The 18,012-nt window shown below is 40.7% G+C and overlaps 1 protein-coding gene across 4 annotated transcripts in view; it reads left to right on the plus strand.

Annotated features, from left to right (window-relative positions):
• The window catches only part of C4H6orf89 (chromosome 4 C6orf89 homolog), a 45,853-nt gene that overhangs the window by 13,157 nt on the left and 14,684 nt on the right, over window positions 1-18,012 (plus strand). For 3 of the 4 annotated variants that reach the window (XM_032339764.1, XM_032339765.1, XM_032339763.1), the window contains 2 exons: window positions 8,319-8,526; window positions 9,185-9,398. In XM_032339764.1, the coding sequence (XP_032195655.1) occupies window positions 8,319-8,526; window positions 9,185-9,398 (422 nt within the window). Of the gene's footprint in view, window positions 1-8,318; window positions 8,527-9,184; window positions 9,399-18,012 lie in introns of those variants that run through there. The other variant, XM_032339766.1, reaches the window with a different exon arrangement.

Genomic DNA, 18,012 nt, shown 5'->3' on the forward strand with positions numbered 1-18,012 from the left:
CTCTGCTCAGCGGGAAGCCTGCTTCTCCCTCTCCCACTGCTTGTGTTCCCTCTCTTGCTGTGTCTCTCTCTCTTAAATAAATAAAATCTTAAGAAAAAAAACAACTGCAAAAAACTATTCCGTCATTTGTACATTTTGAGCACTTTTTACATTTTTAATTCCTGCTCTATTAAATCCCATTGTTTTAATATTCATCAACTATTTTTTCTTTAAATATTGTATTTGTGGGTGCCTGGGTGGCTCAGTGGGTTAAGCCTCTGCCTTCGGCTCAGGTCATGATCTCGGGGTCCTGGGATCGAGCCCCGCAAGGGGCTCTCTGCTTAGTGGGGAGCCTGCTTCCCTCTCACTCTCAGCCTGCTTCTCTGCCTACTTGTGATCTCTGTCTGTCAAATAAATAAATAAACTCTTAAAAAAAAAATACAATTAAAAAAATAAATAAATATGATGGAGATTTTTTAGTGGTTTTTATTATACCGAAGGCCGCATTTTTTTCATTTTAGTAGAACTTCTTCAGTTAATGGGAATCCCTGGATAAAATAGAATGGAATCTGTTCGTAACACTAAGGAATGGTTTTATCATACTGCATAGCTAGCACTAAAGAACCTGGTACTGAAAAAAGAAAATTTAGTATCGCTTGGGATATTGTTCCCACTATTGAAGATTATGACATATTTATTTACTTATTTGTTTATTTGACAGAGAGAGATACAGTGAAAGAGGGAACACAGCAAGGAGAGTGAATGGGAGAGGGAGAAGCAGGCTTTCCGCTGAGCAGGGAGCCAGCAGGGAGCCTGATGCAGAGCTCAATCCCGGGATCCTGGGATCATGATCTGAGCTGAAGGCAGACACTTAATGACTGAGCCACCCAGGTGCCCCTGGGACATATTTAGATGGGCTTTTGAAACTTTCTTTTTGAAATACAGCATTTTCCCTTTCATGTTTTAGCTAGATGCATCAGAGATGCTAGATGCATCTCAGAGTTGCCTAACTGGCACAGCTGTTTAGTTTGGTAAACCGAGACCCTCCAGGGTGATGTCAAATCAGTGTTTGGGACATATTTATAACTCTAAAGGAATTCTGTATTAGACAGGACAAAGCAGAAGTTGGCATTAGGTCTGACCTCTTTTTTTTTTTTTTCTTTTTTTGAAAGATTTTCTTTATTTATTTGAGAGAGAGAGTGAGAGAGAGCACAAGCAGGGGGTGGTGGGGAGGAGATGGAGAGGGAGAGGAAGAAGCAGGCTTCCTGCTGGGACCCCTATGTGGGGCTTTATCCCAGGACCCTGGGATCATGACCTGAGCCAAAGGCAGACGCTTAACTGACTGAGCCACCCAGGCGCCCCTTACTCTGACCTCTTAACCTGTTTTCTACTTTAAATATTTTTGTTGATAAGTTCTGTCAGGGTCATTCTGTCAGCTGTGCCTCTGTCTTTTTCCTAGACTGAGACCCAGAAGGAATTGTGGAGAACATCTCATCAGAGTTGTCAGTGGCTTCCTTCTCTTCCTGAGATGCTCCTTCAGAAGCTAACAGCCTCCTGGCTTACTTCTCCCCTCACCTCCACCCCGGCCTCCCTTGAAAGGAGAATTCCTTAACCTCAGCACTCTTAACAGTTTAAGTGGGACAGTTTTTTGTTATAGGGGGCTGTCCTTGTAGGATGTTTAGTCTTTACCCACTAGATGCTAATGGTGCCTTTCCAGTTTTGACAATCTAAAATGTCTCCAGGGGCACCTGGGTGGCTCAGTGGGTTAAAGCCTCTGCCATCGGCTCAGGTCATGATCCCAGGGTCCTGGGATCGAGCCCCGCATCGGGCTCTCTGCTCATCGGGGAGCCTGCTTCCTCCTCTCTCTCTGCCTGCTTCTCTGCCTACTTGTGATCTCTGTCTGTCAAATAAATAAATAAAATCTTTAAAAAAAATAAAATAAAATAAAAAATAAAATGTCTCCAGACATTGCCACATGTCCCCTGGAGAACAAACTCTTCCCCAGTGGAGAACTGCTGTCTAAAGCAGTGTCTCCTAATTGGGGGTGTGCCTTTAATCAACAGGGAAGAGTTTGAATACTTCTGCACCGGGATCCCACTCCCAGATGTTCTAGCAGCTCCTTCTGTCCAGGGTGGTGCATGATACCTTGATTTTCATAATTCTGCTGGTGACCCTGCCTGTGCCCTTGCAGGTCTAAGCCACTGTTAGGAGTCAAGCTCACTCTTTGGAACATCCCTCTGTGGCAAAGCTCATTCCTGCCAGAGTTGGGTCTCTCTTTCCTTCTGGAGGTAAAGGAATTGCCATCAAGGCTCAGCTGATTTCAGTCAGTCCCCTCATGCTTGATATGTAGCCATGACTCTGTTTGATTTTTTTTTAGAGGACAAAATTTTTTATTATTATTTTTTAATACAAGTCCTTGTGTTGAGGACTTTCAGATCACAGCAAGGAGCTGCTTTGTTAGTATGAAATCCCAACCCAAAGGGGCATTTTTTGTGTATGTTTAATTAACATATTTGCTAGATGCCAGTACCCCTCCAGTGTGACCATAAAAAATGTCTCCAGACTTTCCAAATGTCCCCTGTCCTGAATCACCCCCAGGTGAGGACGACTGGTCTAACCAAAGCCAAAAGGAGGGCTTATTATGAAGATCCCCATATGCTCTTAGAAACTTTATGAAATTATTAGTAATAATCCATCCATAACTTGGGAAGTGTGTCAGAATCTCAAGGAAGAAGGATGTACAGTTGGCAAAAATATATTCAGTATTGTAATATCATTGTATACTTGAATTACAAAGGAAACCCTGTTGTTTTTACAATACAAACTCTGGGTTTGGTGAGATGTTTATGTGTATTAAAAGTAAGCAGAGGTTTACGGAAGGTTGTGAAATTGTCATCAGAAATGATGGTAGTTAGTTCTCCTCACTTGCGCTTTTGTTCCTTTCAGAGTTCTCCTAAAGGCACAATAATGTGATGTTCTCTGCTGCCTGAGGGCTACCTGTATGTGCTCCACCTTCCAACACTTTCAGATTTTTTATTGGGATTTTTTCTCGTATTCTCACTGCTCTCTTTTCTGGCCCTTTACTAAATTTTAATGGATTTTGACTGGATGTTGTTGGTAATTAATTATGGTTTGTTTGAACATTATCCTTGCTTGCTTAGAATGTCTGTTAATTTCAACAGAAAAATTCTCTCTGGAATCACTAGTCACAAAATCATGATGTAAAAAATATTATTATAAGTTACTGCTTTATTTTTCCAGGAAGCATTGTAGTTTCTCACTTTTCCAGTTCTCAACCACTCAGTTCTGATAATTGAGGGACACGGTATTGTGGTTTCTGTACTGCCAGCTAGGAGTAGGAAAATACTTGGTAAGGGAGGCAGCATGCATAAAGGTTAAAAGCATCAACCCTGATGTCAGGCACACTTGACTTCACATCCCAGCAAGTTATGGAACCTTTCTGAGCTTAGTTTCAATATTTGAGAAATGGGATTAATCACACTTACCTTTTGGCAAAACTGGAAAGCAAAGAGAGACAAACCAAGGAACAGACTCTTTTTTTTTTTTTTTTTAAAGATTTTATTTATTTTTCAGAGACAGAGGGAGAGAGCGCGAGCGAGCACAGGCAGACAGAGAGGCAGGCAGAGGCAGAGGGAGAAGCAGGCTCCCTGCCGAGCAAGGAGCCCGATGTGGGACTCGATCCCAGGACCCTGGGATCATGACCTGAGCCGAAGGCAGCTGCTTAACCAACTGAGCCACCCAGGCGTCCCCAAGGAACAGACTCTTAACTATAGAACAAACTAACGGTTGCCAGAGGGGAGGTTGGTGAGGGAATGGCGGAAATAGGTGAAGGAGATTAAGAGTACACTTACCTGTGATGAGCACTGAGTCACATATACAGTTGTTGAATCATTATATTGTACACCTGAAACTGATAGAACTGTATGTTAACTATATTGGAATTAAAATTAAAAACTTAATAAAAAGAAGTCACAGCTACCTTCTGGGATTGCTGTGATGATTTACAAAGATAATGTTTCTAGAGTGCTTAGCATGATGCCTAGCATATAGAATGGCATAACAGGAAGTGGTATAGCAATGCAATTTGGCATAAGTCCTTAGTTTCTAATGAATTGAATTTTTTCTAATTCCTGAAGTCTTCATCTACTCTTAAAATTTTATTTTAATTTTTTTTTATGATTTTATTTATTTATTTGACAGCCAGAGATCACAAGTAGGCAGAGAGGAAGGCAGAGAGTGGGAGGAAGCAGGCTTCCTGCTGAGCAGAGAGCTCAATGCGCAATCATGACCCGAGCCAAAGGCAGAGGCTTAACCCTCTGAGCCACCCAGGCGCCCCTACTCTTAAAATTTTAGAGCTAGAGGGGACTTTGAAAACCTCCTACTTCACAGTCCTTTTATTTTTTGGATGAAATAGACCAAGTGACTTAGCCAGATCATAGCAGTGTAGTGTAATAAATGCCTCAACAGGCATATGTTGAAATTCTATAAATACAGATTTTAAAAATGTCTTTTTGGAGCTTTAATTTATATGCTGCGAAATTCACCCATTTGAAATGTACGATTTAGTGTACATTTTTAGTATATTCACAGAGTTGTGCAACTATCACCACAATTTAAGTTTAGAACGTTTTTTGTCACTCTAGAAAGAAACACTGTATCTACTAACAGTCACTCCCCGTTCTCCCCTCCCTCCCTTGGATAACTACTAATGAATCTACTTCCTGTCTCTATAGATTGCCTCTATTCTTGACTGTTTGCATTTTATTAATGAAGTCTTATGTTATCTTTGTGACTGTCTTCTTCCATTTAGCATAATATTTTCAAGTCTCACCTGTGTTGTAGCATGTATCAATACTTTATTCCTTTTTATTGTCCAATATTTCATTGTGTGGGTATACCACATTTTATTCATCCATTCAGTAGTTCATGGACATTTGGGTTGCTTCTATTTTTGAGCTATTATAAATAGTGCTGCTTGGATATTTGTATGCAAGTTTGTGTTTGGAAATATGTTTTAAATTCTCTTGGGTTCATACTTAAAAGTGGAATTACTGGATCATACGATAACTCTGTTTAAATTTTTGAGAAACTCAAACTTTTCCAAAGCAGCTGTACCATATTCCCACTAGCAGGGTTCCAGGTGCTGAACATCTTGCCAGCTTATATGATTTCTTTATTATAGCCATCCCTGTGGTTGTGAAGTAGTGTCTCATTGTGGTTTTGATTTGTATTTCCCTGATGACTAATGACATTGAACATCTTTTCATGAATTTATTGGCCATTTGTGTATCTTCTTTGGAGAAATGTCTATTCACGTTCTTTGTCCATTTTAAAATTGGGTCGTCTTTTTATTATTGAATTGTACTAATTCTTTACTCTGAATACCAGTCTCTTATCAGATATATGGTTTGCATATGCGTTCTGCCATTCTGTGGGTTGTCATTTCACTTTCCTAAAAGGTATCATTGGCAGAACAAAAATGTTTTATTTTAATGTAGTCCAATTTAGTTTTTCTTTTGCTGCTTATGCTTTTCCTGCCTTATCTAAGAAACCATTGCCTAATACAGTGTCGTGAAGATTTTCCCCCATGTTTTCTTCTAAGGGTTTATAATTTTAGTTCTTAAGTTTATGTCTTTGATCCATTTTGAGTTCATTTTTGTGTATGGTAGAAGGAAGGGTCCTATTTCATTCTTTTGCATGTGGATATCTCGTTGTCCCAGAACCATTGGTTGAAAATATATATTTTTAAAAAGATTTTATTCATTTATTTGACAGAGAGAGAGATCACAAGTAAGCAGAGAAGCAGGCAAAGGTAGGGGGAAGCAGTCTCCTTGCTGAGCAGAGAGCCCGATGCGGGGCTTGATCCCAGGACCCTGAGATCATGACCTGAGCCAAAGGCAGAGGCTTAACTCACTGAGCCACCCAGGCACCCCGAAAATACACATTTCTTTTTTTTTTTTTTTTTTTTTTTAAAGATTTTATTTATTTATTTGACAGAGAGAAATCACAAGTAGATGGAGAGGCAGGCAGAGAGAGAGAGAGGGAAGCAGGCTCTCCGCTGAGCAGAGAGCCCGATGCGGGACTCGATCCCAGGACTCTGAGATCATGACCTGAGCCGAAGGCAGCGGCTTAACCCACTGAGCCACCCAGGCGCCCCAAAATACACATTTCTAAATAGAGTTTACCCATCCTTTTATCTGAACCTTGAAATGAAAGCCCGTATGGCCTAATAAAAACACTGAGCAAGAGCAAAGACTTTGGGGAAAGGATTTAGCCTCATTAGGTGTGGGGGGTTTCTCCCCTCCCCCAGCCAGTTCCTCAAAGACTAGATTCCCTGCCTGTTAATTCACCATTAGAAGTCTGTTTCTGATTCAGTTGGTTAGGGTTGAGGTCCTGGTATGAGCGTTCATTAATAACTGTCCGGGGCGGAGTGGGCACCTGGGTGGCTCAGTGGGTTAAAGCCTCTGCCTTCTGCTCAGGTCATGATCCCAGGGTCCTGGGATCAAGCCCCAAATCAGGCTCTCTGCTCAGCGGGAGTCTGCTTCCCTTCCTCTCTCTGCCTGCCTCTCTATCTACTTGTAATCTCTGTCTGTCAAATAAATAAAAAAAACTTAGGAAAAAAAAAAAAACTGTCCAGGTGATTCTAATGTGTAGGCCCACTTCATAACTAGTGAACTAAAGGGCTAAGAGTCATAAAGAGCACCAGTCAATTAGTCCCCCAGAGGCTCTGCTGGAAGGGGAGATAGGCTGAGGTGCTCGCTGGCTGGTGGCACTGTGGGCCTGCTTTTCTCCGCTGACCTCCAGGACTGTTGTCCTCTGCTCTACAGGAGGCAGCATCTCCTTAATAAAAAAAATTGAATTGTATCCTGTCAGTGCTTTTTGGGGTTATAAGCACTTTGGGGATGAGGTATGTGAGATAAGAGGACCTCTACATTTAAGGGGGAAAAAGACCAATAGAAGAGAACATAAATCCCAAGCCCTATTTTTCCTTCTTTTCTTTTTTTTTTTTTTTTCTTTAAGATTTTATTTATTTATTCAGGGGCGCCTGGGTGGCTCAATGGGTTAAGCCTCTGCCTTCAGCTCAGGTCATGGTCTCAGGGTCCTGGGATTGAGCCCCACATCAGGCTCTCTGCTCAGCAGGGAGCTTGCTTCCCCCTCTTTCTCTGCCTGCCTCTCTGCCTACTTGTGATCTCTCTCTCTCTGTGTCAAATAAATAAGAAAAAATTAAAAAAAAAGATTTTATTTATTTATTCATTTATTTGACAGAGAGAGACACAGCGAGAGAGGGAACACAAATGGAGGGAGTGGAAGAGAAAGAAGCAAGTTTCCCGCTGAGCAGGGAGCCCGATGCTGGGCTCTATCCCAGGACTCTGGGATCATGACCTGAGCCTAAGGCAGATGCTTAACAACTGAACCATCCAGGCGCCCCTCTCTTTTTCCTTCTATAAATAAAGGAAATACTTTTTTTTCTTTTTTTAAACACAAGCAGTCTTTTAAAGAACTATTTGACTGCATTTTACAAATGTTAGTTACAAGAGAGTATTATACTTCGACACTTTAGTTTTTACCTTTTATTCTCTGGCTACTGTGAAACACTTTGGCTTTGAAGTAACTATGAGAACAGATTGAATTTTGAAATTAAAGATCTCAGGTCTTTTAAGTATATAAAACACGAATAAAAGGCTCTTTATTTTCTAAAGTCGTGTTTGTGGAAAAGCATGAGGACTGCAACGTACAAAGTCTGAAGACCCAGTGCTGTAGTTTCCATGTTGCCTGAAATTCTTGCTCTAACAATAACAAAGAGTATCAGCATGTTCCGCACAGTAAATCTTGCTTTCAGTGATTAGTTCCTCCTCCTGTGTTGCTAAAAGGCGTATCGGATGTAAATGCAAAGAAATAAGATCAACAAGACTCCATGTTGTGTTTCTTTTTATTTAAGTAAGTTACTGGTAACAGACCTCTTGTGATTGGTTTCAGAAAACATTTTGGTACTAGTGTTTCAGAGTCCCATTTCATTTATTTATTGTGCTCTTAGACTATCATTCCTCAAAGTGTTTGGGAACGAGTACTGGTCTGTAAACCATTTGTTACTATCCCACAATTAAGAAACACCTAAAAGCTGTATGCCACTAACTTGACATTGTCTAGACATCGATTTTGTTTTACAAAAACTTTGGCCTGCAGTGGATTAGGAAAAACACAAAGCTGGTCCTGCCCCCACAGATGGTCAGGAAGTGCTGTTCTAAAGGAAGGAGCTTTGAGGAGGAAGTACTTGAAAGAAACCATCTTTGTTTTTACATTTATTTTCTTTCTCCCAGGGATTTTGTATTGGAAGACATGGATCTCGCCGCCAGTGAGCTCAGCATTTATGACAAACTTTCAGAGACTGTTGATTTGGTGAGACAAACAGGCCATCAGTGTGGCATGTCAGAGAAGGCAATTGAAAAATTTATCCGACAGCTCCTGGAAAAGAATGAACCTCAGAGGGGGCCACCCCAGTATCCTCTCCTGATAGCTATGTATAAGGTAAAAATGTGTTCTGATGTGGAGATACCTTATAGAACACAAATTCTTCAGCTTTCTCTCCAAAAACTACTGTCCTCTGATTCCACCACTGAACCTTAGTTTTTCTGTGAATAAATTGGCCTTTGCTATCATTACCATGTGTTACTAGGAAATTTGACTATTTTGTTAAATATCCTAGATGGAAGCTATATGTTTATAGTTAAACTGTATTTGTGTGTATTTTAAACTTTTTTTTGGTATAATTTTTCATATGATAGAAGCTTGATAAGCTTTGCAGTCCTCATAGTTCTCAAAATCAAACTTTATTATTATTTTTTAAGATTTTGTTTATTTATTTGACAGACAGAGATCACAAGTAGGCAGAGGCAGGCAGAGAGAGAGGGGGGAAGCAGGCTTCCTGCTGAGCAGAGAGCCTGATGCGGGGCTCGATCCCAGGACCCTGGGATCATGACCTGAGCAGAAGGCAGAGGCTTTAACCCACTGAGCCACCCAAAATCAAACTTTAAATGCTTTCAGAAGTGGATGTAAATGACTTGTTTATGAAAATGGATTAGTTCTAAGGCACATTGGAAATAATAGAAGAGGTGGGGGTTTTTCTTGGCATTAAAATATTTTTTTGCTGGACAATTATTAATCCTTTCCCTGTCTTTCTTTGTAGGTCCTTGTAACCCTGGGATTAATCTTGCTCACTGCCTACTTTGTGATTCAACCTTTCAGCCCATTACCACCTGAACCAGTGCTTTCTGGAGCTCACACCTGGCGCTCACTCATCCATCACATCCGGCTGATGTCCTTGCCCATTACCAGGAAGTATATGCCAGAAAACAAGGGAATTCCTCTGCATGGGGGTGATGAAGACAGACCCTTTCCAGGTAGAATGCTGCATTTTACTACTTCTGAGAGACAGCTTTATTGACAGTATACGATGGGAAAGGAAATAACGTGTATTGACATCTAATGAGAGACACTTTCCCTATTTTGTCTCATTTAATTCAGTGGGGACTGATGGGTTTTATTGCCCCTATTTTTCAGATTGAGAAACTGAGGCTCAGAGAGATTAAGAAACTGAACAGAAAAACACTTCTGGGGGAGCCAAATTTCAACCCCCTCCAATACCAAAGCACACGAGTGGAGATGAGTGTTTCTGTTTATAGAAATGATCTGAATGTCGTATTCTACCCTCTTCTCTCCTGTGCTCCCTGTTCATAATAGGCATTTTAATAAATAGCTCTTGATTTACTTAAAGCATATGAGTCAAGCTTGCTTTTAGCCATATCCTCTAATAGTCCTTGCCTGTTGGACTAGGTTTTTGTCCCACTTTGTCATGGTCTTTTAGTTTAGTCTTTTCTGTCTCGCAGTATGCTTATTTCATGCTCCTAAGCGAGTTCTGCCAATAAGTTGAATTTAAAAAGCACTTAACTTAGTAACGGTGCATCATTGATGCCACAGGAATTTCTGGTCTGACGCATCATTTGAGCACTTTCCTTCTGAGAACAACATAACATGACAAGACTTGAAATTTACTCTTTGAGAAACAACGAAGGGGATTTTGTTATTTTGGTGGTGTTAATCTTATTTGCCTGTATGAAGGAATATGTAAATTAATTTCACAGATGGATTTCAGAACTTTTTGTTTAACCGTGTTCTGAAACCTTTAGGTTCCAGCATAACTGTTTAGGAAGTATGTTCTCTCTTCATTTTGCTTTCAGCAAAAATTTCCTAGTGGAAACTACACTTTATAATGCCCTATATAAGCCAAGACCTAATCAGTCATAAAAAATCACTTGGATTGAGTCTTCTTTGAAAGCTATTTTTGTACACTTGAGGGAGGAAATTATGGAAAGATTTCCAAAATTATACTAAAATCAGAGGAAGGGAACATTACAAAACAAAAAGCCTTGTGAGTTGGGTTTTTTTTGTTGTTGTTAGCTCATGTATAGAAAGTTTTTAATTCCAGATATAACTTCCTTGTATTTATTGGAAGGGTTGTTTTTGAAATCTCAACATCAAAGCTTTAAAAAAAAAACAACAACACCGTTTCCAATACCCTATCACGGAAGGTCCAGAGCACATGGGGGAAAGATCCAGAAACTTGTTAATCAGGCCAGCCTGTGCTGCATCCTCACATGCATCAGCCTCCTTTCCAGTCTCCCTCTCACTGCCTCCCTCAAGGCATCTTCTGCTGTTTGGCACACAGAGATGAAGTCAGCAGTGTTTAGTCCCAAATTGATGGCAGTTTCTTTCTTTCTCCCTTTCCTGTAAGAGATTTCCGTAGGCTATTGAATTAAGAAGTGAGAGTCATTGGACCACGATTGCTTATTCTCTAAGTCAGAGTCTAGTAATTCAAAAAACCTTAGTGTCTCATCCACAAGCCTAACTACTGGGTCCACTCCAAATGAATATTTGCCTTGCAGATGGAAATAAAATGAGTCCTTGGAGCTCAGTTGTAAAGAGAGAGCATTGGCAGGGTGGGGTTTTAGCTCTCTAATGTTGTTGACTCTATTAAAGTGCTGCTTTTACTTGTAAACGTGGACATTGATGCACCATATTTTCCTGTGTGTGATCATTCTGGGAAGCGGTGGCCATGTAGAATGAACAGCATTTTGCATAGCATTTGGAAGGAAACTTAAGAATGCATAATATTGTAAGAGGTAAATAGAAACATATTGGGGAGAATTAGGCACAAGAAATAGGAAGTGCTGGGCCTGTAAGAGGGCTAGAAAAGAAATACAAGGTATCATTCCTAATGTCATACCAAAAAACAACTGCCTTTTATTCAGGATTACTTAGTGATACCTTTGAAGTGAATGTAGAGAGACTGGCAGGGCAGATTCGGCTCCCTGAAGGAAAGCCTGCTGGCATATTGGGGCTGCCCTGTCTGTCTAACTGTCATCTGTCCCCCCCCCCACCCAGTCCTCTGACACTCCTTGCAGTGGCACCTTGGGAATGACCAAGGGCAATGGTGGGAGCAGTGCTGATATGCCCCAGGCAGCACTACCAGTGGTGCTAGGTTTCCTCTTGACCTCTGGTATTTTTTCCTCTGGACTCCACCCAGGGAACAAAAGGCAACAGAAGTGGGATTGTTTTTCTAGGTTCCAGGCTTGGATCGGAAACCCTGCTCCTGAATCCTCTTGATGGGAAGGAGCTAAGTGACTCTCCAGTGACTCACATCAACCTCCCACTCTGCAGCAGAAAATAAATAAGCTGACACTTCCTTAGTACTTATCTGATGCCAGGCCCTGTTCAAAGGGTTTTCCATATATTGCCTCATTTAATCTTTACAATTTTCTTGTGAGGGAAGTCCTGGTTTTATGCACGTTTTAAAGATGGAGACACTGAGGTACAGTGACATTAGGTCACTTGCTCAAGGTCCCATGACTAATAAGTCACCGAACCATGATTTGAACCCAGACATCCTATTCTCAGAGTCTAAGCTCTTACCTTGTACTGGGAGTTGTGTGTAGCTACACAGTGTACCTGAAGAATCTAGCTTTAAGTTTGATTTGGGGGGAAAAAGAAAAGTTTGATTTTGGAGTTCTGTACTCTCTCTTAGCTCAGCAGATGCTTCCTCTCAGCTCCCGAGTGCCCAGAACAAGGTTTTGCATGTGGTACTGCAGATCCAAAGATAAGCCAGGCTCTGGGTGCTTTAGAATTTTCCTAATCTAGTCTTTTCCTAGGTATTCAGCCCCGCTCATCTTCCTGGTCTGTACCCCTATGGGTAATATTTTACTTATTGTTTGACTGAATCCTTTATCTTACCAACCCATAGTTTTCTTTCACAATCTCAGTCTTAGTTCTTATTTCCTCTCCAGCCTCTTATCTTCATATTCACTTTTATCTTACCAGCCATCCTCTTGGCTTTCACCCTTCCATGGAATCACGGAGTGATTTAGAGCTAAAAAGGAACTTTAGCGTTGATCTAGTGTATAGCCCTATTTTTTTAAAGAGGAAATGAAGGACAAGAGAGGTGAAGTAACTTGCTTACCCAGCTAAAAATACCAAACTGGCACTTGAACCTTTGTTTCTTAACTCTAATGTAGCATTCTTTCCATCACACCGCACTTATGGCCCGCTGTCTCTGCCCTCAGCCAAGCCAGGCTCCTGCATGTTAGGTCCAATTACTTTGTTTACTTGGGACGTCTATAATTTTTTTTAAGATTTTATTTTTAAGTAATCTCCACATCCAACATGGGGTTCAAACCCACAACCCTGAAATCAAGAATCGCACGCTTTCCTGAGTTGAGCCAGCCAGGTGCCCCTAGGCATCTATAATTTTTAATTATGACATCCATTTTTACTGAGGAGGCCTGGGATAGTTCCCATATACAATGAGAAAGTGTCTCTCTGGATCTGTACTGCATAATTGGAACTTCATGTCATCATGAACTTTCAAGGAAAGGTTGAAGTAGATCCAACATCAAGGAGTTTTGAGAATAGTAGATTATTCATGGACTTAGAACTAAGGACCTAATCAGAGTCTAAGCCAGTGCCCAAAGATGAAATTCTCAGACCTCAGGGAATGTCCCATCCTCTTATTTGCAAAGAAAATTTGATGTGATAATAGCAACTGTGTGATGCACTTTCTGTATCAAGCTCTGGGCCATGTATTTTCTCAGTCATCACAGCAATCACAGAGTGGTTACCGTTTCTATGTCCATTTCTTTTTTTTAAGGTTTTATTTATTTATTTGACACAGAGATCACAAGTAGACAGAGCAGCAGGCGGGGTTGGGGGGGAAGCAGGCTCCCTGCTGAGAAGACAGCCTGATGTGGGGCTTGATCCCAGGACCCTAAGATCATGACCTGAGCCAAAGGCAGAGGCTTAACCCGCTGAGCCACCCAGGCACCCCTTTATGTCCATTTCAAAGATGAGGAGACTGGTGTGCCCGGGATTGACTGTTATAAAAGTCTCACAGTTAGAGACCATGTTTTTAAACTGAAGTCTAGTTGACACACAATATTACATTAGTTTCAGGTGTGCAGCACAACAAGGAGACAAGTCCCTATGTCATGCTGTACTCACCACAAGGGTAGCTACCATCTCGCACCATACAGCACTGTTACAGTACTATTGACTACATTCCCTAAGCTGTGCTTTTCCTCCCGGTGACTCATTCATTCCATAACTGGAAGCCTGTGTCTCCCAGTCCCCTTCACCCATTTTGCCTATCCTCCCTCACCCCCTTTTCTCATGGCAACCATCAGTTTGTTTGCATTTATGGGTCTGTTGCTGCCTTTTTATTTTTTCGGTTCCACATGTAAGTGAAATCTATTCATCTTTGCCTGACTTACTTCACCTGGCACGATGTACCCTCTATCTGCGTTGTTACAAATGGCAAGATCTCGATCTTTTTTTATGACTGAGTGATATTCCTCTGTGTGTGTATTTGTGTGTGTGTGTGTGTGTAGTACTTCTGTCATACCTTTTTAAAATATAAAATAGCTAGTATACAGCACCTGGGTGGCTCAGTTAGTTAAGTATCTGCCTTCGGCTGAAGTCACAATCCCACGGTCCCGGGGTTGAGTCCTGCTGAGCAGGGAGTCACCTTCTCCCTCTACCACACCCCCTGTTTGAGATCTCTCTCTCACATTCTCTGTCTCTCAAATAAAAAATAAAATCTTTAAACAATTAGCTAGGATAGGGAGGTTATTTGGAGTAAGGAAACCTTAGACATTAAAAAAGTTAGGAAGTGACTATCCAAATTCCACAGGGCTTTATCTGGTGCTGCAGGGAGGGGATAGAAGAGAGGACTGGGGAGAGGTGAGATGTAGCATGCAAGGGGGCTGAAGAAGAGCTGTGTACTGGAATGGCCTAGGGTGGTCTGCTCTGTGCTGTTGGCTATTTTCCAGGGTATGATTTTGCTCACTTTGTGGTATGATGGTTCCAGCCAGTTGTATAGAGAACACATCAGATGAAGCCTTTTCAGGTAGATGGAGGCCAAGTGGGGAGTCTGGGTACTTCTCCTTTTGTTGTTGGGGATTTTATAGGAAGGGGAGGAAGGAGCCCCAGCCGTGCACCCCCTTATACACCCAGACAATTCACTACCTGGCCATTCATCAGTCACTTCGCACCAAAATATAAGCACATTCTTTATCCACCTTTGGTGATCTCAAGGCTGTAGAGAGATCAAAAGTAGCTCTCCCTCTTGAAGTTTGGCTTCCTTAATTCAGATGGATGGCATAAGCTACCCCATTCCAATGATCCATTTTTCCTCATCGTTTTCCTTCTTTCTTTGCTGGCCACCAGCCTGACCAGTGTCTCTGCTCCTGTCAGGTACCACTCCAGAGGCCTGCCTTCTAAGATAACCGAACTCTACATTTTGTAGCTGATACTCTGAGCTTAAGTTTTCATAGTCCCCAGCAGCATTTTTATTTATTTGGAAAATATATAAGACACATACAAAGACAATAAAGGGGTATAAGATTTTTATTTTTAGAAATATAGTTTTAGGGGCACCTGGGTGGCTCAGTGGGTTAAAGCCTCTGCCTTCGGCTCAGGTCATGATCCCAGGGTCCTGGGATCGAGCCCATCGTCCAGCTCTCTGCTCAGTGGGGAGCCTGCTTCCTCCTCTCTCTCTCTGCCTGCCTCTCTGCCTACTTGTGATCTCTGTCTGTCAAATACATAAATAAAAATCTTTATTTAAAAAAATATAGTTTTAATAAAGAGACTTCTCTCAGTCCTTCTAACTCCTCCTCCCACCCAACCACTGGTAATAATTTGATATACATACTTGTGAATTTTTCCATGGCTATACAGATAGGTACACTTAACATATATAAATATATTTTGGTACATACCCAGGAGACTGACTTATGTACATACTTTGAGCTAGTACCATAGGTTGGGTGCCTTAATACAATAGAAATTCATCCTGTTCCAGTTTGTAGGTGAAGTCCAAAATCAAGATGTTCGTAAGGCTCTCCTCCCTCCAGGGAAGGTTCTTGTTTGCCTCTTCCAGCTTTTGATGGTTGCCAGCGATCCGTAGTGCTCCCTAGCTGTGGTAACATTTCCCCATCTCTGCGCCCACCTTTACTTGGCCATTTTTCCTCTGTGTGTCTTTGTGTGGTCCTCTCATCTTCTTATTAGGGATAACAGTTGGAGTAGATTTAAGGCCCGCCTTACTACAGTATGACTTCATCTTAATTAGTTACATCTGCAAAGACCCTATTTCCAATTGTGGTCACATTCTGACTTTCCAGAAGGACTTAAATGGGGGGGGCGTTCCTATTCAACTGAGTATATATACCTTTCCAGATTTTATATTACTCCATTCTGTGAATATTCCATCATTTAAGTTTCTACAGAGTTTTTTTAATCTTTTTTTTTTTTTTACTATTATTTTAAAAATGCACCTGGGACTTTAATATATACATATCTTTATATACATGTACTATTATTTCTGTAAGAGATTCTTAGAAGTCAAACAGCTGGGGGGCGCTTGGGTGGCTCAGTGGGTTAAGGCCTCTGCCTTCGGCTCGGGTCATGATGGCAGGCTGCTGGGATCAAGCCCCACATCGGGCTCTCTGCTTGGCGGGGAGCCTGCTTCCCCCTCTCTCTCTGTCTGCCTTTCTGCCTACTTGTGATTTCTCTCTGTCAAATAAATAAATAAAATATTAAAAAAAAAAAGTCAAACAGCTGGGTCAAAAGGGCATGCACATTTTGAATTTTAATAAATACTACCCAGATTTTCTTCATAAACTTATATCAGTGTATACTTTCATTAGCAGCATATATGCAGTGATACTGTCATTGTTTTGCCAGTTAGAAAAACCGAAGAACGATGTCTTGTTTTAAATTGCATTTCTTTGATTATTATGGAATTGGATGCCTTTCCATTTGCTATTTATAGGCCGTTTTATTTATTTTTTCTGTGAATTACTTGTTTAGTCTTTGCCTGTTTAACATTTTCTAATAAATAGCAGTTCATTATATATTAGAGATATTCTTTGCCTCATATGCAAGTATTGGTTGAATCTGTCCATGTTTTCTTCATGGCATCTTGGTCTGTGTCTTGCTTAGGAAGCCTTTATTTTCCCCCAAAATTATAAAAATCATATTTTCCTCTAATTATTTTTAAAGTTTTGTTCTATCCACTTAGGTCCTTATCTAGAATTTATTTCCGTGTATAGTGAAAGGTAGAGATCAAACTTTTCTTCCAAATAGGTTGCTATTTGTCCCAACATCATTTACTGTATATCCATCCTTTCTTCACTGAATTAAAACTGACCTTTATCATAAATTAAATATTCTCATTGTGTGTATGTGGGTGTATATACTGGATTTGTTGCTACATTCTTACTTGGTTTTATTACATTTTTTTGTCTGTTTATAAGAATACAGTTCTCATTATTTGCTACGGTTATGTTCTGTAAAGTCCCTATAAATAGTGAATTAGTGAATATTGATCCATTGCCTTTAAGGGAAATCATAGTTGTGCTCCTGAGAGTCTCTGGCCACATTTTCATCAATTGATGAATACTTGACTTTGTTTTATGTATGTTTTTGTTTAAAGATACCTTATTTAATACATATGTTGTTAATTCATTAACATTGAATTCACATTCAACAACGCAATAACTCATGCCTAAACAAAGCTTATCTAACACATATATTTTCTCTGTAAGGCACATCACAGTGTGCTTGCACTTAAGAAGGCTAGAACTTTAGCACTATGCTTGGAAGCCTTTTTTTTTAAATTAACTACTTGTCGAGCAGTTTTGGGTTTGTGTTCACAGCAAAATTAAGTAGAAAGTACAGAGAGTTCCCATATACCACTGTCCCCACAATGCATAACCTCCTTGGGAGCCATTCTAAACAGCAAAATCGTCAATAAAAGTGCAAAAAAATGTAGCACCAAATAGCAAAAAGAACACTCATTTACAGCATGAGAGGTGAAACAAAACGGCCAAGTGTCACCTTCTTCTACTTCAGCTAGGATTTGCCACTCTGCATGGCTGAGGATGACTGCAAAAGCACCACAAGAATTGATTGGGGTTACAAATAAATTTCAGGGAGTAGGCAGATTCACAGATCAGAATCTGTAAATAGGATTGACTGTACTCTTTTAATTACAGTCACTTTATAGAATGCTACTAAGTTCTTATATCTAGATGAGCAAGATCCTTATTTTTTTTCAAGAATTTATGTTAAAAAAATTATGTTCTTTAAGTTCAATAATAGACAAAAGAGGGGCACCTGGGGGGCTCAGTTGGTTGAGTATCTGCCTTTAGCTCAGGTCATGATCTCAGGGTCCTGGAGGGGTCAAGCCCTGTTTTAGTCTCCCTGCTCAGCAGGGAGTCTATTTCTCCCTCCCTCTGCCCAACCCGGTTCCCCTGCCCCCCCCAACTCTCTCTCTCTCTTGCTCAAATAAATAAAGCCTTTAAAAAATGGGCAAAAAATCTGAATAGACATTTCTCTAAGAAAGATATGCAGATGACAGGAACATAAAGTAGTGCAGCTGCTTTGGAAAACAGTTTAGCTGTTTCT

This window comes from Mustela erminea, chromosome 4 (assembly GCF_009829155.1).
Source record: "Mustela erminea isolate mMusErm1 chromosome 4, mMusErm1.Pri, whole genome shotgun sequence".
NCBI lineage: Eukaryota > Metazoa > Chordata > Mammalia > Carnivora > Mustelidae > Mustela > Mustela erminea.